Source organism: Saccostrea echinata, unplaced genomic scaffold, assembly GCF_033153115.1.
Source record: "Saccostrea echinata isolate AGI-Se365-2 ecotype Australia unplaced genomic scaffold, CSIRO_AGI_Sech_v1 ptg000047l, whole genome shotgun sequence".
Lineage (NCBI taxonomy): Eukaryota > Metazoa > Mollusca > Bivalvia > Ostreida > Ostreidae > Saccostrea > Saccostrea echinata.
Window position 1 is genome coordinate 3,017,330 of NW_026889796.1, and position 22,932 is coordinate 3,040,261.

General features: G+C 34.0%; 1 protein-coding gene across 1 annotated transcript in view; it reads left to right on the forward strand.

Annotated features, from left to right (window-relative positions):
* LOC133202890 (uncharacterized) overlaps positions 1–22,327 on the forward strand; it is a 51,302-nt gene extending 28,975 nt beyond the window's left edge. The window contains exons 7-8 of the mRNA XM_061338758.1: positions 20,881–21,031; positions 22,259–22,327. Coding sequence (XP_061194742.1) covers positions 20,881–21,031; positions 22,259–22,308 — 201 coding nt within the window. The 3' untranslated portion in view covers positions 22,309–22,327. The remainder of the gene's footprint in view (positions 1–20,880; positions 21,032–22,258) is intronic.
* The last annotated feature ends 605 nt before the right edge of the window (positions 22,328–22,932 follow it).

Here is a 22,932-nt window from a genome sequence, read left to right on the forward strand (position 1 = left end):
GAAAACAGCAAACGACAGACGAAACATCCTTGCAAGTGCGAACTTTAGATGATAATGGACTTTTTGAGTAGCAAACAAACAAGAAAGAGGTTGGTAAATCTTTTCCGAAGCTTTCTTATTGAGAAAAATAGTAGCGGGGAGTTTGAAAGCTTTTTAAGCGTGAACTAAACGACGATTTCCGAATTTTTTTTATGACATCCGAAATCAATAAGACATTCAGTATAATGAAATAAATAGTGCACGTTTTTGAGGGTAACAGTTGAAATTGACACCCCTCGGAAAACCATTGTCAACCTCCGCTGACGCGTCGGTTGACAATGGTTTTCCTTGGGGTGTCAATTTCAACTGTTACCCTCAAAAACGTGCACTATTTATATATTATTGGATCGTATTTTGACTGTTATATTTCATACCAATTGTTAGGCTTTATTTGTTTTAATACTAAATTTAACTATTTTTCCGTCTATCTGATCAATTAATGAAATATATGGAGATAACGAACAGTATTCAAGCTCAAAAGTCCATTATACAATACAAAATAGGAGCAGAGCAAACACGAACCTCCAAACATCAGGGGTGGGATCAGGTGCCATGGAGGAGTGAGCATCCCCTGCCGACCGGTCACACCCGCCGTGTGCTCCTTGTCATGATCGGGAAATAACGGAAAAATCCGTCAACAATTCAGTGTGTAAATAATGGCCTAACAATTAGTATGAAAAACGTCAGTCAGCATTTAACTCAATTATAAATTGTATTTGCTGACAAGGTCATTGTATCGACCATAGAACTTACGAAATGATGACTTTAAACGAGACAGCTGATATTCTTGTTTCATCAACTTATTTGTCAATAATTTACCTCGTTTTAGAAATTGTACATACGTAGAGCATGCTCTTGCGTATCGAATCAACTGAGAGATATATACCCCGTATGCAGGATATGAAGGTATATTGCTGCATAAGTAAGGGAAGTTGACGATTGAAAAGTTAAAGTCATCACGTTTATCATAAAGCTTGGTTGTTAGATTACCATTAACGTCTTTTTCAAGTAAAATATCCAAATATGAAACAGATGTGTCAGACTCTGTGGTATCTTTTATCTCAAGTTCACCAGGATATATCGTATCGACATAAGAATGAATATAGCCATTGTTAATTGACAATACGTCGTTGATATATCTAAACGTCGAGTTGAACGCCACAGCAAGTGTTTTCTTCTTTTAATATGGCTCACAGTAGGTGTGGTCGGTCGCCAGCGGATGCTTATTAATCTTATATACATAATACCGCCTCTGGAATTTCCGTAGGTCAGTGTTTTATGCACTTTGCACAGATTTGTATTTTTTGTAGGTTTATTTTTTTTTTAGATCGATTAATGTTCGTTTTCGTTTTTATTGTATTACTTTTATCATTATTTTTTGCTTTACATTTATTTTTTTGCTCCCCCAAATTTTGAATAGTAAATTAATTCCCTCATTTAAGCACCTTTTGAAGAACACATGGAAGATGTATTTAAAAAAAATCGGAAATGGGAAATGTAATTTTTTCGCGCACGGGAAATTTAGTTGCAGGAAACTACTTCTTAGGTGTTGTTGTGGAATGAAATGAAAGACGTCTTAATCGTATAGTGGTTTATTTGAGACTTGTTGTTATCTATAGAAACGTAACGTAAGGTATTATGACGTCACAACAAAGTTAACGTTACATAAACTCGCGGATAATCCATGACACTCCGGGCACCAAAAATGAATAGTAAAATTTTGAAAAGCTCATATTAAATTAACAGTTCCATTGAAATAAAAAGCATGTTCATAATCATTAAATTAAGAGGTCCATTCACGGATTCTTTCTTTGGCTTTTGTTTTTGATACTCGATCAGAAGATTGTATTTGAAGTTCGTTCTCATTCACTTCGATTGGATATAGTTTCAAAATTGGTCTATTGGTAAGTCCATTTTTGGTCCGTAAAGTGGCAGCTCTGACGAATCCGTCTCTCCCCTGTATGAGTTCCTCCACGACAGCTAGTTTCCACATGATCCGAGGTTTCTCCTCATGGATTTGGACAATGTCACCGACTTTAATATTCTGCGACCTGTTTCCATTTGCTGTGTGGTACTCCCTCAGTGATGTCAAATATTCTCTCTTCCAGCGGCTCTAAAAGTGATTTAAAATAGTATTCTGATTATCCAATCGTTGGTTTAGACGACGACAAGTCAATGAATGACAGTCGTTTGAATTCTCTGGGTCCTCTGTTGGGTATGGTAAGGAAGTCAGTCTTCTTCCGTACAGCAAATGTGATGGTGTTAATGGCTCTGGATCCTCGAGGTTCGATGAAACGTATGTTAACGGACGGTCATTTACGATCGCTTCAACCTCTGTGACTACAGTTTATAAGGTTTCTAAATCGATGTATGAACGATTATTTTCTTCAGTGTGGATTTGGTTATTCCTATGAGTCGTTCCCAAAAGCCTCCATACCATTGAGCTGCCTTTGGAATGAATTTCCAATTAACTCCTATATTTGCGAGTTCTTCTTTAATAGTTTTAGATTCAAACAGTTGTTGCAGGTAATTCGCTGCGACTTGAAAGTTGGCGCATTATCTGAGATGATTATCTTAGGCAATGACCTTCGGCTTGCAAATCTACGGAACGCCCGTAAAAATGACTGTTCGGATAAATCATTGACTGTCTCTAGATGAATTGCTCTTGTATTAGCACATGTAAATAGGCAAATATAAGCTTTGGATTGTCTTCGGTTCCGTTCCTTAACGAATAAAGCTCCTGTGAAGTCTACTCCCGTAGTAGTGAATGGCGCTGATTCCTCTGTACGAAAATAGGGTAAAGGCGGTAGCTCTGGTGAGGAATAGTGTTTTCCATTTACAGTTCTGCAAATTACGCAATTCCGAGTGACAGAATTTACAGCCTGTCTGATTGCTGGTATCCAAAACTTTTGTCGGATGTATGACACTGTCGCATTCGTACCAGAATGGCCACTCCGCTGATGAGCGTCTCTGATGATCAAATGTGTAACAGTGCCCTTCTTTGGAAGTAAATAAGGGTTCTTTGTCTCGTTGTCTATTTCGGCATAGCAAATCCTACCTCTACAGCGTATGCATCCATCAGTATCAAGAAAAAGACGAAGTTGTCTGATAAGAGATGGTTTGGCTCCATTGGAATTCATTTTCATAATCTCCTCGGAAAATGAGTTCTTTTGACATCCTTTTATTAAGTTCTTTTCGGCTCTGTACAGCTCTTCGGATGTTAAACTGTTGAATTCCCTGTCGTATGTGTGAACTCGACAATTTTTTACAAATCGTAATACAAATGCAACTACATGTAGTAGTTTTTTTTATATAACGCTGAATCTTGATACGTCGATGATGTTCAGAATGTTTTCAGGTTTAGTAGTAAGGTCGTTTGACGTTGTCGTGCATTTCTCTTGTGTCTCCATTACAGATTGTACTGAGGTCGGTTGTGGGTTCCAACATGGCCATGCCTCTCTGTTGTAAATCCATGATGGACCATGTTTCCATAAGGCACTGTTCATAAATGAAGTTGCGTCAAGTCCTCGGTTCAGTAGATCAGCAGGGTTGTCATGTGTTGGACAGTATTTCCATGTAAATGCACTACATAATTCGCAAATTTCGAATATTCTGTTTGCCACAAATTTTTTCAACAGTTTTTTGCTAGATAACCAGTGTAACACAATTTGGCTGTCTGACCAGTAGACAATATTCATTCTTTGGTAATGAGTTTTGCAGGTGATTTCCTAGTCTTGCGGCAATTAGTGCTGCCATCAATTCTAACTGTGGAAGTGTGAGTGATTTAAGTGGTGCAACTCTATTTTTTGCCATGACTAAATTTGATTTGCTTCTGTTGCAGATATATGCAGCAGCTCCATAAGACTTTGTACTAGCGTCTGCAAAGATGTGTAGTGTTGTTTCACCGTCCACCTTGTTAAAATATTTCCTTGGAAATTGAACTGATGATGCGATGTTCAGATCATTTGCAAGAAAATTCCAAGTCTTACAAATTTCATCTGGAACTGGGTTGTCCCATTCATACCTTTGTTTCCAAAGTGACTGTAACAATATCTTGGCTCTGACCGTGACTGGCCTCAGGATACCAAGTGGGTCGTATATTTGTGATGAGTATTGTAGTATCAATCTCTTTGTAACGGTCTCAAGTTTTGGTATCTCTCGTTTCGCAAATGACAGTTTGTCGTTCATTGGGTCCCAGCGTAATCCTAGTAATTTTATTACATCGTCCGAGTCGTGTAATCCATGATGCATGGCTTCTGTGTGAAGTAGCTTACTGTTTGATGCCCATGTTTCATTCCTGCATCCATCATGATCTTCCTTGATTCCCGAAAGTACTCAATAGCATCAGTTTCACTTTCAAAACTGGATATCACGTTATCCACATACAGATCTCTCCTCAGAATACCTGCACTTGTAGAGTTCTTGTTCTGTAGATGCTTCAGAATTGTCGCATTTAAAATAAATGGGGAGCAAGTGGCTCCAAACAGCACTGCTTTGAAACGGTAATGCACTAATGAACTGTTGAGATCATTCGGGTCCTTCAACCAAAGGAATCTCGTTGCATCTCGGTCATTCTCATGTAAACCAACGTGCAGAAATGCTTTTTCAATATCAGTGGTTACAGCAAATTCGTGTAATCGAAATCTTGTCAGAATTGATGTCAAATCATTTAAGATGGGTGGCGTTGAATCCAAGCAGTCGTTAAGGCTCGGCTTGTCACGTGATTCGCTGCAGCTACAGTCGTACACTATCCTGATAGGTGTGGTGCTGGAATCTTTTTTGACATAGTGGTGTGGAATATAATGTACCACAGAAGACGTTTTTGTATCCTCTGGAACCTTTTCTATGAATCCTTTTCGTTCCTGTTCCTCGATTATCTCACTGTATTTCTTCAAAAGTTCTGGGTTGCTACTCAGTCTGTTGATAGTACTTTGGGTTCTTTTCAGTGCAATTCCATAATTCGATGGTAGCTCAGAATGGACATGTTTCCATGGCAACTTGGCGTAGTATTTGTCGTCTCGAAACTCGATGCATTTATCTTGGTACATCTTGACTTTATCACTGGACTCGTTCTTATCTGGTGTGTCCGTAATTCCAATGTTCTCTAATTCACAGAAGCGTTCCAGTGCTTGTTCTATTGACGTATGCATAGCTATAACGTTGTATATGTGATCACTGACACTGTCTGTACAAGCTAAGATGATTGAGAAGTTGGTCCTGAAAGCAGAAATCCAATCTTCGACTTCACAGCAGTTGGTCCCGGTCCCCGTTTGACTTGGTTTTCTACAATTCGCCAGTAATGATCTGCTCCAATTAAAAACGAAATTACAAATTCGCTGTCAGCTGAAACCGGATGTGCTAATTTGAGTCCTTGAAGGTATGGTAGTCTTTTTACTTCAGAAGAGTGGTAGCTGGTTAGAGGGCTTGCTATGGATGGTACTATCAGAACATTAATAGCAATCAATTCTCCCGAGTCGGTTATCAAATCGATGTTTGCACTATCTAGATACTGACCACTTCCATTTTCCCCAAAAGTAGCTAGTTTAATTGCTTCAGATTTCCTTTGTGTGATTTCTAACTCATTTGCGAGTATTTTCTGTTATGAACGATCTTTGCGATCCTTTATCAAATAAGATATTAGCATCGGTTGTCTGATTTTCATGACTCACCGGGGCAATGGCTGTTTTCAGTAAAACATTTGTAGGTCGATGTTCAACGTTCAGTACTTTGGTTTCTGACTTCTTGCTCGTTTCTACATTGTTGACACTTGTTGATTTGGTGGGCTCGTCTCTGTCCCTCGTTAGTTTCATGTCGCATATACTTGTGTGGTGTTTTTTCTGACACTTTTTACACCTGTTGCGGGATTTACAATCTGAGGCGCGGTTGTTTCCCAAGCAGTTGAAACATAATTTCTTCCGTTTTAAGATGTCGAATCTTGCACTTACGTCTGTAACTTTCTTGCAATCCCCTGGAAAATGATTCTCTGTGCAACAATAAATGCATGGGCGGCTCTTCTTCTCTGTTGTTTCAACATGAGGAGTTGACTCTCTTGTTTTCTGATTACGTGAATAATGAACGTTGCGTTGTTTCTTTGAGGCTCCGGTAAGAAACATTGCTGTTGCGTGAAATCTTCTGGCCTGATTCAAGGGTTTTGACTTCTTTGCTGATAGCTTTACGAAGATTTTGTAGTGAAATGTTGTCACCATCGTACTCACGTGCAATGTTTTTCCTAATTTCAGTTGGTAGCTTGTTGATTATGACTGGAATAAGTAATGCTCCAAACATCTCTTGTCTTTGTCCTAGACACTCTAATCTCCTGACATGAGATTCCAAGAAATCTCCATAATTTCTTAAACTAATGGCATCATTTCTGGGGGCAGGAAGTTCGATGAGTGCTCTCATATGAGCGTTAATAATTTTCTGTGGCTGACCAAATCGTTCTTTGAGCAAGTCTATTGCCGTTTCGTAATTAGCATTTGTAAGCGCAAATCCTGCTATTGTTTGTGCTGCTGTGTCGCGTTATTGAGCTTTGAGATAGCTAAACTTTTGAATTGGCGTCAAAGTATGATTGCAATGAATCGTTGATTCGTAAGAATCCCAAAATGTATTCCATTCTAAGACATCTCCGTAAAAGTGCGGAAGATCTAACTTTGGTAATCGGTGATTATTCGTGGCGTGTTGGGATGTTAATGACAAAACATTTTCTTGGCTACTTTGTGCATTGAGATCAGAGGCAGGAACATTGTTCAAAATATTCTCACAAGCCGTTTCACTTGAGTTAATTGTAGCTGATGTGTTAACGTTATTATCATAAATTTCTGTGGCGGGTATGAAACACTCAGCATTGGCGTTCAAAGTTTTACATGGAATTTTTTCTGTAAATTTTTCAGTTTGCCTAATTTTACAGTCTAATTCATACATGTACTCATCTGTATTTGCGATTTCTGTTTCGATGTCCCCTTCAGATAGGATATCCAATATGCGGTCGTTCAATTCTTGTAGGGTCTGCCTTTTCAGCGCGAGAGACTTTCTAATTATGTTGATTTCCTCGGTAATTTCTTCACTGGCTGGATTTTCCTTCAAGTCCAAAAACTGTCTAAATGGCTTTGTAACTGCTGATCTGTTGCCTGCTCGTATAGCTTTTAGTCTTCCTTCCATTGTATGTACACTACATAGAATTCCGTCGGTCACGGCACCAAAATGTTGTGGAATGAAATGAAAGACGTCTTATTCGTATAGTGGTTTATTTGAGACTTGTTGTTATCTATAGAAACGTAACGTAAGGTATTATGACGTCACAACAAAGTTAACGTTACATAAACTCGCGGATAATCCATGACAGGTGTATTTACATTTACGCATCTTTATTCGCAATATCCTTGCTGTTTTGAATTGATATATGTTTCACATTTATTCAGATGGTTATTCTTTGATACAAAAGTTACTTCTAATACCGTTATATAACACAATACTACCTGATTTTATCACTGTGCATGGATGTAATCAAGAATAGAGCCACTGTCTGCCACCAAAGTCTGATCGTGAAAATAATCACTCAGCACTCTTGTTTGCACTCTTTCAGATCTTTATTCCTTAATATTGTTTATAAACTGAGTTATCCTCCTATGTATAATTCAACAATTTTTACTCTCTTTCTTTCTTGTTTAGTCATCTGCGTTGATATAGTTGATAATGCACTACTCATTGTCTATTATTGACTACTAGTATTTCATTATCAATCTTTGTATTCTATTGTTCTAAGCATTTGAAAACTTGACCCTCTAGGAGATGACATAAAGGCATGGTGCCCAATGTCCAGTCGAATTATATACATACATGTATAAAATGGCTTTACATAATAATATATTGATTAGATTAAGGTAGCTAAGACACCTGGCCCCAAAAATACCTCCCAATAGATTTTGCTGAAATTTTCACATGGTGCAAAGGAATGTGTAATGAACATTTAGTGGAAATATGAACATGGCATTGAGGGTTAATTACGGAACCAGGGGGTAATGAGTTACCTCCCCTTTCCAGTCACTCCAAAAATCATAATACAACATATATATTGCCCATAAAAAATTTATTTTGCAATATGCATTCAATATTAAACATTATTTTTAAACAAATTCGATAATGTAAACTTATTTTTACAATTGATTGTCTGAACAGAGATAAATTAAGACAATAGTGCTTATAAAACATTTTAAATTCAACAAATTGTTGGACTATTTTCAGGGCACACAAATTTGACACTTTTTTAATTCTTTAAAATTTTGTCCAATAGAATTTTTATTTTTTATTATTATATGAAAGACTTGTCCAATACCATTCTTCACTCAAAAAATCTTGGTCACATTGAGGGCTTATAAAGGTACCAAATGGTCCACAACTACCCCACCCCCTTTTGTTTTCCCATCATGAAAATAAGAATAATGATTGAAGTGCTATTAAAAAATTGCAAACTAAATTAGGGAAAAAAACAATTGAAGAAATAAATCAGAAGTACAAAACAATTACTAATGATTAATGAAAATATTTATATGACATTAGGAGAAATCATAGAGTAATGACATGATGAGTTACCTCCTCTCTCCCCTCACTATAAAACTCATAATTTATCCAATATTGAAATAATCCATATAAAAATGTTTAATATGTGCTTTATTTTTAAAATTATTCCTAAACAAAATTAAAATATGAATTTATATTTCAACAATAGATTACTTAATTAGAAATGTAATTTTAAAGGAAAACAATTATGAAAACTCCTCAACATTAACAATTTTGATTACTTTCATGCAAACAAATTCTATATTTTCTTTACAAGATCTAAAAAAAACTGTTCAAATAGATTAGATTTTTTTTAAAATATCATTATGTGAAAAATTTGTCCAATACTATTCCTCACTCAAAAATCTTGCTACATTGAGGGCTAATTAACTAAAGGTACCAATTGGTCCAACCTCCCCCCTTCCCCCCTTCCACCCCACCCCATTTTCCAGATTTGAAAATAAGAATCAAAATTGGTGTGCTTTTAAAAAAAATACAAAACAAGAATTTGACTCAATACGATATTTAATTGGTAAACAAAAATCTTATTTTATGTCAATTTTAAATTATATTCCACTTGAATAGAAGTAGGATTGAATAGAAGTATTTCAATTTTCCCAATCAAATAAATATGACTATTATTAGCATTTTTTTCATTGCAATGTCAAAAAAAGAAACAAAAAAAAAAAAAAAAAACCTAATTACTTATATTAACATGTCAAATATATGCACCTTTGTCAGAAAAAAGACATCTTGACCATGCATACTGAGACTAAAAAATATATATTTGACATAGCACTGCACAATCGAATAATTCTATTGCATAGAATAAAAAGAATATCATTGAAAAAATATGATCAGCAATTAATGAACAAAAGTAATTTTATTCAATCAAACATATACGACCAGGTAGAATAATAACATACGTCTAAGAAAAATATATTGTAACAGGGACCTTGATCTGAGACATACATAAATTATATATAAAAATTAACAAAATGACAACATAAGAAGAGCCCATTACTGCACTTGACTTAACACTTCATGCAGGACATTTCATATGTTAAATGAAATGAAGAGTTACATGAATATGTGGAGCAGCCGATTAACGAACTTGACACTCACTCACATAGTAGATTATGCATAATAAAGAATAGTCTATATGTTGACTGAACCCAACATAACACTTGCACAGTAGATTATGCATACATTTTTTGAAAAAAGGATTGTCAGCAGCAGCCTATTACCACACCTGACATACATGTAACACTCACATAGTACATTATACATGAAATATTAAATAAAGTCTACCTGTGGAGCAGTCTGTTACCACATCCGACATAACACTCACAGAGTAGATTATACATGAAAAATGAATAAAAGTCTGTATGTGGTGTGGTCTGTTACCACTTCAGATGTAACACTCAAACAAGAGATAATATGAATAGTCTTTATTAGTTCAGTTTCATCAAGTGATTCTTGTCCTGCTTTTTTGGAAGAAATGGAAAGTCATTCTTTAGTCGAGCTGCAGTAGTTGAATCATTATCAGCATGAATGGTCTGGACCTCACATTCATATATCTTATACACCTTACTTGATGAACTTATCTGAAATACAAAATTTAACATTATTATCTGGTGTCCACATCAGAATATACTCCCCAAAATGTATATATCCTATATATAGAATTTCAGTGAACATGTATATGTACATTTTAAGTTGCATAATAAGTGTAGAAAATTGGCAATTTTTGGGGTGTAAACTTCTGCAACTTATATACACATGTATATGTACATGTATATAAGTTGCAGAAGTTTACACCCCATAAATTGCCAATTTTCTACACTTATTAAGCATTGAATCATTATTTTTTGAAAGATATAGTCTCATAACTGCAACGGGGTGTGCAAACATATTGAGAACGCGCGTTAGCGCATTATGAAACTTTGTTTGCACACACCGTTGCAGTTATGAGACTATATCTTTCAAAAAATAATGATTCAATGCTTATATTTACATTTTTCAACTCCTTGCTTTGACTGCAAATATGATTTATATTTCAAAATCCATGAATTATCCTTCGGGTAAGTTATTATTAATGGAAGGGCCGTTGCAACAGCTTCTGTTCAATGTGAGCGTGAATTTTGATTTTCGCTTATGACGTTGCACTTCCACAGCGTTCAACGTTTGTTATGTCAAAATAAAACGCATACTTTAACCTTTTGACCCCCTGTCCGTGTTATGGTGTTTTGAATGCCATAGCTTTCCTCACACTTTATAAGAAAAATACATATTGAATGTAAATATTTAAATTTGGCATAACAGAATTCAAATGATGACTTTACCAGTATCACTATTATTATACAGTGTACTAACAGCAAGACCACCTGGTTGGCTATTCAGCATCAAAACTGCATTCCAACTGGTCCGGTTTAGGATTCTTCGTCTCTAGCTATCCAATAAGATTCCCTGGCTTGGTTGTACAATAGAGGCCGACATATCTTTTTCTTTAATGTGGTGACACCATAGTTGGAGTGTTAAAGGTGCTGAAAAATTTATTACATGGGTTGGTCCCATACCAGAATGTACCATCAAGTTGGTTGAAAAAAATAATAGATCAAATAAATATATACCGGCATAAACAAAATTTAATAATGGTTGACTGGAAAATCAATTTTTAACTAGAAAATATTATACAGAAACTGGACTTATCAAGAGAAATACCCGTGCTGCCTGACCAATATTCTAACTATGCAGCAGTAGTAAAATAAAGGATTGAATTTTATCAGACCAGAAAACAACATGCAAACAGTTTCAATATGTACCACCTTTTCAAACTTTTTTCCAGTGAAGAAAAACAAAAAATAATCTGTCCCCAATCATCTTGGAAATAAAAAATAAATAATCTGTCCTTCACTGGCATGTTAATAAATAATCTGACACCCATAAAATTTGCCCCCCCCTCCCCCCCCCCCCCCAATCAAATGGCAGTTCCTTACATGCACTGAGTTTTTATATCCATGCTGAATTACAATTATGACAGAAGTTTGAAAGGGAATGTACATCATGTTAATATTTATTTGACTTACCAAGAGCTACTTTTCAGTTGATATCAAAGGCCTCTCTATCGTATTCCTAGTGTTGGTAAATCCACATACAGTACAGTACTATCAGTCGCGTTTAGGCCCAGTGTATTGATACAATAAAGTACCGAGTCCACAACGTTTTTAAAGTTGGAAAAAATCAACACAATTGCCTTCATCTTGTGGCTGTAAGCATATAAACTGGTCTTCAGCTCAACTCTTCGTCCTTCGTCCCATTTGATGTCAGTATATGATCTACATCAGCCGTGTCGTCTGCTTTGGAATAGGGGTGGAAGTCGTTTGCGACATGTGTATACGGATATTCCATTCCATAAAAAAAGTTTTATAATTTTTGTCCTGTTTGTTGACGTTATATTCTCTCATTCGCTCTGATTTACTTGATCTACCTTTACTGCTGAGCTTTCCTGTAAGTATTCCCGGGAACTTTTCTCGGAGCACGCTGTTTACAACTGCAGTCCGCCATATTGAAATAGTCGCATTTCCGGAATAAGCGGACCAAAAAATTCTTAGTTTAGAATTCACGTGTAATTTCACGTGATCGCTATCCGTAACTTCGTTAAAATAAAATTTAAAGTTCCAGAAGTAAAGATATACTCAAAACAAATAATGACGAAATATTTTAATAGACGCTCGGCACTTTATAGTGAAAGTTGCGGTCCTTTATGAGGCCTTAAAAACCGAGGCCCCGTGTTACGGCAAGCGTTTGCACGATGAAGATCACTCACTGCTTAATGGCCCTGAGTGCCGAGTAAAGGTCTAAACTTGAAGCCCTTCACCAGTATATAGTGACGTCTCTATATGAGTGAAAATTTCTCGTAAAACAATATACAATCAATCAATCAATCTTTCCTTAGTGCTCCTTAGTACTGTCAGTACTTTGATTGAAAAGAGCAGAAGGCCACAGAAGATCATTATGATCTGAAAACAGCTCCATGAGATTCACATAATGCGCATATCATGACCCTGAATCAAAGTAAGGTACAACGTTAACAAAAACAATTAAAGATTTACAAATTCATACATTGAGAAAATTCTTTAAATAAATAAATAAAAAAAAAAAAAAAAAACAGAACAGAGGTACATTAATATGCAAGCTGTACCATGTGTTGCTGATTAATTTTTTTCTTTTGAAAAAGTGTCAGATGAGATACTGTCTCCCTTTGCGATTTTTCTCCCACAAATTTGCTTAAATGGGATAAATCCCATGGGTATTGACAATGAGTCAATTTCTCCCATACATTGTTAAACATGGGGTTTACACCATAGATTATGATGAGTGAGATATCATTATCATAATCTATGGGATATATCTCATGTTTAACAGTGTATAGGAGAAAATGACTCATTGTCAATATCCGTGGAATTTATCCCATCTGAGCAAATTTGTGGGAGAAAAATCCCAATGGGAGAAAATATCCCATCTGACACTTTTTCTCCCATGGGAGAAAGATGGGATAGTTGTTAGGACTAAGAATCCCACCATTCTCCCATGGGATTCTGACTTTTAGGAATTCATATCTTAAAAAAAGAGATGTTTGTGAGTTCAATTTTAGACCCTGTGATACTGCTAGGAAATCCTACCAAGTGCTATAATTTATTTTTGGACATCACAATTAGAAATGGTAGTAAAAAGTCTGGACAATGTCGTGTCCGGAGTTAAATGTCGCACTGTTTAGGACTTTTCTGTAAATTACACAATTTAAATCAACCGCGTTTCAAAGATATCACAAAATTAAACAATAACCGATTTATTTACCGACTCCACATTTATATAAAAGACACATTTAAAGTCAATTTAATTATAGAAACACGTGAGGTTATTCGAGTTCAAAATCGGTGAAAATTTTTAATTTGAACGTGAATAACATTATATCATGTATATTTACATTCAATCTCGTATTATAATCTTTTCGCTCAAATATGCAATATGTAGCTTTAACGCATGTCCACCACGCACGACAGAAGGCACACGAAGACGGACAAAACAAATAGCAATAGGTCACCTGAGTGACCCGGGTGATGTAAGCCAATAAAAAAGAGATGTTTGTATCTTTTCCAAAAGTTTATTAAGACACCGTGATCGTACCGATTTTTAATTATAATCCTTGGAATGTCATCAGAATAGACCAACGCACTTATAGTAACAAAAGTTTTTAAGTTTAGTCAAATATATTCAATGCTGAAAACTAGAATCCAAAGGTAAGAAAAGTCCGAAAAATAAGAGTCCAAAAATGATTCCCAAAGGATAGTCAAAAGAATATAAAAGAACAACAACAACAAAAAAAAAAAAAAAAAAAAAAAAAAAAAAAAAAAAAAAAAAAAAAAAAAAAAACCGCCGTTTTCCGGCAAACAGGGTTTTTTATGCTCGAGGGTATTCATGGTCCCGGATATAAATCTACTTTTTATTGGCTGTTTTACCATCGCCTTACCACCTACACCTCTAACAAATGGTGCTTAAATGAAATTAAATTTTCAAATTAAGTATTGTTCTATTTCTTCAGGTTTTAAAATGTGATGTAATACATTGGTTCATTTAAAAGATTAAAAAGACAGACTTTATTAAAAAAAAAAAAAAAAAAAAAAAAAAAAAAAAAAAAAAAAACCGACAACTCAAAGGACGTCAGAACAGAGAGTGGCGTTAAAATTTTGCTTTGCATTCGGGAATCCTCTAAAACAAACTCTGTAAATGCTGGAGGAACCATGAAATATATGAAAAATGAGCCGTGCATACGTTGTGCATACATGGAAAGACAGCTTTTGAGTGGTAGACACTTTGAATCGGACAATAGACGGTCTACGAAGAAATGGATTATAGTTAAAACTCTGGTCAAAAAAAAGTTAGTAACGTCATGAAACGTGATGTGCGCTTCACTGTTGCGGAATTTGTGAAAGCAGAGTCATGCGGTAAAGAATTTGAAAACACTGACAGCTCTAACTTAAGCTACTCGAACAATTGTTAGCAAACTTATGGATACGTTATTATGAATGAATAAGACGCTACAAATCGTGTGTGAAATGAAAAGGCAAAGTAATTCTGAGACACTTTCTCGACGTTGTTTTGGACGTTACAGTATTGTTTAACGTGCTCCGTGATGTTGCTTTTAAAATTGAGTTCCATTTAACCAATTGGAATGAAACTTTACACATTAACAGATTGAATGTTTTTATATATGAAAACATGTTTATCTTAAATCTTGTAAAACTAATATGATGACGAGAGACATTGTCTACGTATTTTTTGAATGACCCTCGTACATTCCAATTTTCACTATGAAAATGTGAATAAACACACTGGCTCAATAATTTCCGAACAGCCCTTGTTTGTGTGAAAGCTTCATTATAAAGTGTAGATTCAATTTTGTTCAAATTATAACCCCCGGAGGGAAGGTGCGGCTACAGTAGGTCATCAAAATTTTACAAAGGAATATATAGGTAAACAATCTTTGAAAATCTTCTCAAGAACTATTTAGCCAAAAGTGTTGATACTTATGTGAAAGCTTCTTTACATAGTGTACACTCAAATTTATTCAAATTTTACATAGGAATATATGCAGTAAATATTTAAAAATCTTCTCAAGAAGAGCAAGCCCATGATTAGTCATATCTATATGGAAGCATCCTCAGGTAGATTCAAGTTTGTTCAAATCATAACCCCCTGGTCAAGGGTGAGGTCATATTGGGTGATCAAAGTTTTACATATAAATGTAAAGGACAATTCTTTACAAATCTTCTCAAGAAAGCAAAGCAATGATTAGTCATTTTTATATGGAAGCATTGCCAGGTATTGTCGTGCAACAGGTACGACAATATGTGCAGTGAGGGTAGGTACACATATCACCTCAATCACTCTGCATGATTTACGAGGATCATTAAAAAATACGTTGACAATGTCTCTCATATTCATATTATTTTTACAAGATTTAAGATAAACACGTGTTTTTTATGAGTTAAAGCTTCCAAAGAGAGAGAGAGAGAGAGAGAGAGAGAGAATGATTGACAATAAGACCCAAATTATACTCAAATTGTTCGCAAGTCAAACCTTTTTTTTCAGGGTTCTCCATGGGCCGTTTAACGTTGCGGCCCCGCCACAGTTAAATTCCGTACTGGCACGGTAAAAAAAATCAGTGCGATATTTCCACCATAGTAAAATATTAGCGCCAAAGTAAGATCGTCGTCGATCAGGAAGATTAATGATCTCAAAATGAACTTCCAATTTATGTACCGTTTTCAGTTTCTAATGCTAAACCGTTAATTTCTCTAATGAGGGCCTATTTCTTGCTTGCACAATCAATTATCTAGTCTAGACCTCGCTGGACTTCACACATGAATGAAAAGAGAGAAGCCATTTTTTCACATTCCCAGTAATTGCAAAATATTTAAAAACCAATTAATTACTTAACTTTATTATAGATAACCACGTCTTTAAAATTGCATTGACACCGCGAGTCAAACATCGTATACCTGTATCGTAATCATGTACGAAACTTTAGTCAACTGAGACCATTAATTGCAAATATATAGATGTACTTTGGTTGATTGTGTTACCTAGCTACCAGAAAACACTTAAAACTTGTTATTTCTAGTACTATTACTTTCAGATTCTATAAGAGAATAATTGTAGACATACATATTGGAAATATTCTAATTTTTGTTTTACACCATGTTTATTCGATATCAATTTATTGCTTTTATTATTGAATATATTTTCAATTTACCAAATAAAAATTAATACCATTTGTACTTTAAATTTGTGATTCAGAAAAGTTGTGTTTTTAAATAAATTCAGTGGTTTCTTCGCGAATATGGTCGTGAAATGACCGCGAATATTGGCAATTGGCGTAAATCTTGTGCCACAGTTAAATTTGAAATGATAGAGAACCATACTTTTTCTGTCATTGTACAAGAGAAGCCTACCTAAAATCAAACAGATTTTAAGCACATTTTTATAAGGTAAAAAAAAACAACTTTGCTTAAATTATAAAGTAAATTGTGTTAGTTATGACGTGCATAGTAGATTAAGGCCGCTTTTATTCCGCTTTTCAAACTATAGTTTCTGTGTCATATTCGAGAAGTCGCATTATGATTTTAAAGTTGAAATCTGATGAAAATATTCAAAAAGTTGACATTTTACTCTCCTCAGTTAGGTAGAATTATCAAAATAATCAAGTAATGGTCTTTTTTACTATACAATGAAATGAGGAAATAATAAAAGTAATCAAGCTCAAAAGTCCATTAAAACAATACAATCGGGAGCAGCGCAAGCATCAAAGGTGGGATCAGTGCCATGGAGGAGTAAGTATCCCCTGTTTACCGGTCACACCCGCTGTGTGATCAGTGCCATGGAGGAGTAAGTATCCCCTGTTTACCGGTCACACCCGCTGTGTGGTCCTTGTCATGATCGGGGAAACGGAAAAATTCGTAGACAATTCATTGTGTAAATAATGGTCTAACTTTTAGTACGAAAAACGTCAGTCAACATTCCACTTAATCATAGATTGTATTTGCTGACAAGGTCATTGTATTGCCCGTAAAATTGCGAAATGTTGACTTCAAAGCAGACTGTTGAGATAATTGTTTCATCAAAATGTGTTTATCAACTTGTTTGTCGATAACGTGCCTTGTCTTGTTCGTATGTAGAGCATGCGTATCGAATCAACTGGGAGACATAAACTTCAGATGCAGGTGATAAGGGTATATTGCTACATAATTAAGGGAAGTTGGCGATGGGAAAGTTGAAATCATCACGTTTATCATACATTTTTGTTGTTGGGTTACCATTAACGCTTTTTCTGATAAAATATCCAAATATGAACCAGGGATGGGGCAATGGTAATGTGTAATGGTAATTAACAGTAATTAATAACAAATTTCGATGTAATTGGTAGTAATGTGTAATTGGCCAAATTTTCAATTACATGTAATTGTAATTTAATTAATTACAATTAAAGAAAAGCATGTAATCCATAAATACTTTTCAATTACATTCAATTACACTGGTGTTTAATAAATGAGAAATAGCCCCCCTCCCCTTCAAATCCCATACACTTTATTCAAGAAAGGTTAACTGATTTTTTGGACAAAATGTTCTACAATAAATTTGAAAAATTATATATTTCCTTTAATTAGTGAATTGTTGTTTTCTCTTTAAAATGCATTTTCTTCAAAACTTTTTAATCATATTTATCTCCTTGATTATAATGTACAAATAAAATTAATAATTTCAATTAAGTTGTTTATGAACTGACACTTAAGATATCTAGTCCAATGGCTTCTAATCCTTTGTTTGCCATGAATCACCGTTTGCCATACCTACAGCTTGTGTTAGAAGTGATTAACAGGTGCTAATAAGTGCCCTAGGGTCATGCACATGTACATATTGACACTTAACTTAAATAGAGATTTTACACTCATTTTGACTTTACCTAAGGGTAGTTTAGTCCACACACATTGACTATGTCTTCCCACAGATCTTTTTGAAAATATATAATTTGGTGTTATAACACCAATTTTTCTATTTTAATAAAAATTTGTGGGAAGACGATAGTTTGACACACAATATGTCAAAGACGAACATTTTGAGATATATAGCTTAGGATGATGAAAAAAATCAGGAAACAAGGCAAAACGCATCCATTGCATAAATATATCAGAAAGCTTAAAAACGGACACATGAATTAAGGTAAAACAGCATCCAAGTCCTGTAAAGGACCGTGTCCCAGTTGAAAATTGACTTTTTTCCCCTACAATTCAGGTAACAATTCCCAAATAATGACCAAATTCATTTTTTAATGCTGTTTATACAATCATAGAAATAACATTTTTTGAAATTTTAATCATTTTTAAAGATATATATCATGTGTATATAGGGAACAAGTCCACTATTTAACTCTTTAATCAACAAATAAATATAAGTCAACAACATTTCCCAATTTGGCCACTTTTTCGATTAAAAATTCACAATTAAAAGGGTACAGGACCGAGTACCAAAAAGGGTCAATTAAGCCCTGGAACTTGCTTTTAATAAGTATCTAATATGTATTCCTGTCACAAATACCCCAGTGTAAAATATCAATGTGGCAGAAAAATCTTTAAACCTGATAGATCTAGGTTAGGGGACACAATATTTAAAAATTTCACTAACATCTAAACAATGTTTTCTTATTGTTATAAAAAGTAACTTAATATATATGAATATAAATAGGCGTTCATGACTATTTATCATTGTTTAATTTTATACGTTTTTTCTTAAAGTAATTTGTAATTTAATTAATTACATTTGCAAAGTAATTGTAATTTAATTAATTACATTTCAAAATCCTTGTAATGGTAATGGTAATTTAATTGAAGGTTTTGGGAAAGTAATTGTAATTTAATTAATTACTTTCCTATGTAATTGACCCCATCCCTGTATGGAACAGATTTGTCAGACTCTGCAGTATCTTTTATTTCAAGTTTACTGGGATATATCGAGTCGATATATGAATGGAAGCAACTATTGTTATTGATAATACGTCGTCGATATATCTAAATGTGGAGTTGAAGGCCATGCAAGTGATTTCTTCTTATGTATAAGTATTTGAATAAATTCTGCTTCATATGAATATGAAAATAGGTCTGCCAATAAAGGGCCGCAATTGGAACCCAGGGGAATTGTGACAGATTGTTGGAAGATTTAAGCTCCAAAAACTACAAAAATATTGTCAATCAAAAACTCAAGCATTTTTTAAATATCAACTTTGGAGTACTTGTGTGTACAATCAGAATGTTTTTTCAACAATTGAAAATAACAATTGACAAATGACAATGTAAGTAAGTTTACGGGTTCCATTTTTAATGAAAAAGCAGCTGCCTATTATGTCAAGAAGTCTGGACTTCAGTCGTGGGGTATGGTTGTATAAAAGTTGAAAAGCCGTATGTTTTGATGTTATTGATTTTGGTAAAATATTGTGACTTCAAATTTTCTGAAAGTTTTTTGGGGCTTTTAAGTATCCACATCTGATTTACACCACTTCTCAAATATATTGTTGTACAGTACTCCTGAAATTCTCCTTCACTAGTACTGCTGTGGATATTTTAGAGAGGAGTAAAGAATAAGGCTTGGTAGAACATTTACTGGAGCCCGCTATGTATCTTTGTTTGTAGTGATTTTATGTAGTTTAGGAATCCAGTATAAGTATGGTAATTCAAATTGAATTTGGTTGTTGGGAACATAAAAATATATTAATGCCCTGTTCACACGGAGAGTTTAATTCGCAGTAAATTAATGCGAAGTAAAATGATGCGAATTAAAATAATGCGAATTAAATTGCGTTCACACGACAGCTAATGCGAAGTAAACTAATGCGAATTATAATTTTATTTCTACAACAAGACTATTCAGTGAGGCTATTATGACGTCATTTACAAATCACGTCATATTGTGCAGAGCAGATATACATTTGACATAATGTCATAGTGTCTGTACACATTTTAGTGATTTACCTAATTTTCCTTTGTTTTCCACTCAAAAATAGCACAAGTACCTATATTTGACCATCGACATGTGGCCTGTGACTTAATTCTGCCCTTACGCATGCGTCAAATTTAATTCGAATTAGCTTCGCTTAGCGTTCACACGGAGCTAATGCGAAGTAATTTAATGCGCAGTAAACTAATTCGAATTAAACTAATTCGCATTAAATTCTCCGTGTGAACGCGAATCAAATTTAATTCGCAGTAACTTACGTTTAATTCGAATTAAACTCTCCGTGTGAACAGGGCATTAAAACTGACATATGATTTTGAAGAATTTCTTCCATAGAAAGGAAGATATGGGTATAATTTGGATTACTTGCAGAATTAAATCCCAGCTCCTCTAAAATATTGAATGTTTCAAAGAATGTTGTCCCCTGATTTTCTAGAAAAACGAAAATTCTTCTCATAGTTCTGGAAGAAAAATGAGATCTCTAAATCAGAGGAAATTTGAAATTGAGAAAATAAGGAGGTCTGTTAATGAAATTGAATCATTTTAAAAAGTGCCATATCTTAGCAAGATCGAGAAACTGTTGTGAATTCCATTATTTTTTTTCATTTTGATTCTGTATCTTATATATAGTTATTTAATTAATTATGCCTTACATTTGTTGATGCAAAGACTCTAAATAATAAACACTGCTTAATCTTTTGAAACTTATTTTAATAGGTTTGTCATGCTATAGTAGAAAATGATGGCAGAAACGGAACTCATGGAAGACGCGGTAGAGTTATTCACGGTGATCAAGGTACACGTATTTGTGACGCCTGTTGTAAAGGAGACAGATGTAACGCTGCAGGCTGTTTTGAACTTAGGAAAAGTAAGTGTCAAAAGTTGACAAATTTTCAATTTGTATTCTATAATTTTTATCCCCTCACAATGAAATTCTTGTGAGAAAGTGGGTGAGTGCGTGCTTAACGGAAGTAATGTAATTTACCTCCAGATCAATAGCATTTTAATTGAATATTTGTTTGGTGTTCTAGCTTGTTTTATTTTATTTTATTTTACTTTATTTTTTTTAATATGTTTTTTTGTATTTCAATCAGAGAAATATAAAATTAAAAAAAAAACAACTACTACATATAATATTCGGTATTTTAACGTTATTTTTCTCTTTTAAATGTGAAAATTGAATTGTGTGCAATCGGGTTAGGAATTATTCCTTCCTCGACTCAAAAATTAAGTGCTTAATCGGTTAATGGAAGCATCAGCGGTAAATATATCGTGAAATTAAAAGTTATAAAGATAATATGAGCATCTCCGTTTCGACGTTTACTAGGCCGACTCAAGCAGTGAGAATAATATGACCCTTTGAAATATGATCTTCTCTTTCTCTTCTATGAGATGGGTACGCCTCAGTTAACATTGTTTTTATTCATTTATCAGTTAAGATATTTAAATGACTTACTTTAAACTTTAGTAACAATTTTATTATCAAATACGTCATAAGAAATTTTTGAAAAGTTAAATATGAATTATCTTTGGTGGTACCACTGCGTTGGCAATTTTATCTAGTGTATATTACATTGCAATTTTGCATCAGAAATGATATAAAAATACTAAATTTTTTTGTTCTTTAGGTATCATTTATTAGAGATATGACTAAAGACATTTTAAAGTGTATTGTTATAGAATTACTCAATTTTAAGGTTTGGTAGTCTTAAGTCTTAGATATTTTTTATATATATCATGATTTATATGATTTTTTTTAATTCGCCTAATTTGGATTTATTGTTTAGATATGTCTAACAAATTTGGTCATACGTTTTTTTTTTAATGACCCTCGTACATGTACGTTAGATAGACAATACATTTTGAGATATTAAAGGAACTTGTAAAACAAGATATAATAATATATCATAAAATTTGCTCTCTCTCTCTCTCTCTCTCTCTCTCTCTCTCTCTCTGTGTGTGTGCGTGTCTCCTTATATATGGACTTCTGTGTTTATAATATTAAAAACATCGATATATAAAATAAAAAGGCTTTATTATACAAAAATATAAATAAATCATGTTTTCTTTTTCTTTTTTTTTTTTTTTTTGATAGATATGACAGCTGCCGAATATAGCAATAGCTTGGGCCCTGCTTTTGGTTGATCCTGGTTATCAATGTTTGATACGTATCTATTTTATCTGAACTTAATAAATAAATACGCAAAAAAACATTTTAGTCTTATCTTACTCATTACAAGGATGATCAAAATTTCGCGAACTAATTGAATTACTTCCATAAAAGAAATAAAACAGTTAATTTGCTGTCCTTTAAAAAGGACTGCAAAACTTGGACCATATGCATGTGTTTCTAAACGAAATTCAAAGAAAGTTTTAACAAAGGTGTAATTAAATTTATTTTTTTTTTTTTGGTAATTTTCATCGTTATTTAAGTCTGCTTAGGCTGTAATGATAAAAAAAATCATGACCTTGAAATGATATGAATATGAAATGTTGATCTAGGTATCTATCACAATTGAAATGTAGCCTTTAAAATTGACAACAGAATTTAAAGAGGCTTAAGCATGCAGGTATCGTAATCTCCATTGGCGGATCCAAGGAAGGGGGGGTCGGGTATTGGAACCCCCTTTATTTTTGTAGAAAGAGGAAGAGAGAATGTTTTTTCTGTAATATATAATATATTTTTACACCTAGTATTTTCAATAAAATAAGTACTTCAATCTCTGCCCTTTCAGCACTCTAGATAGAGTTTTACTTATTGCTTCCTCC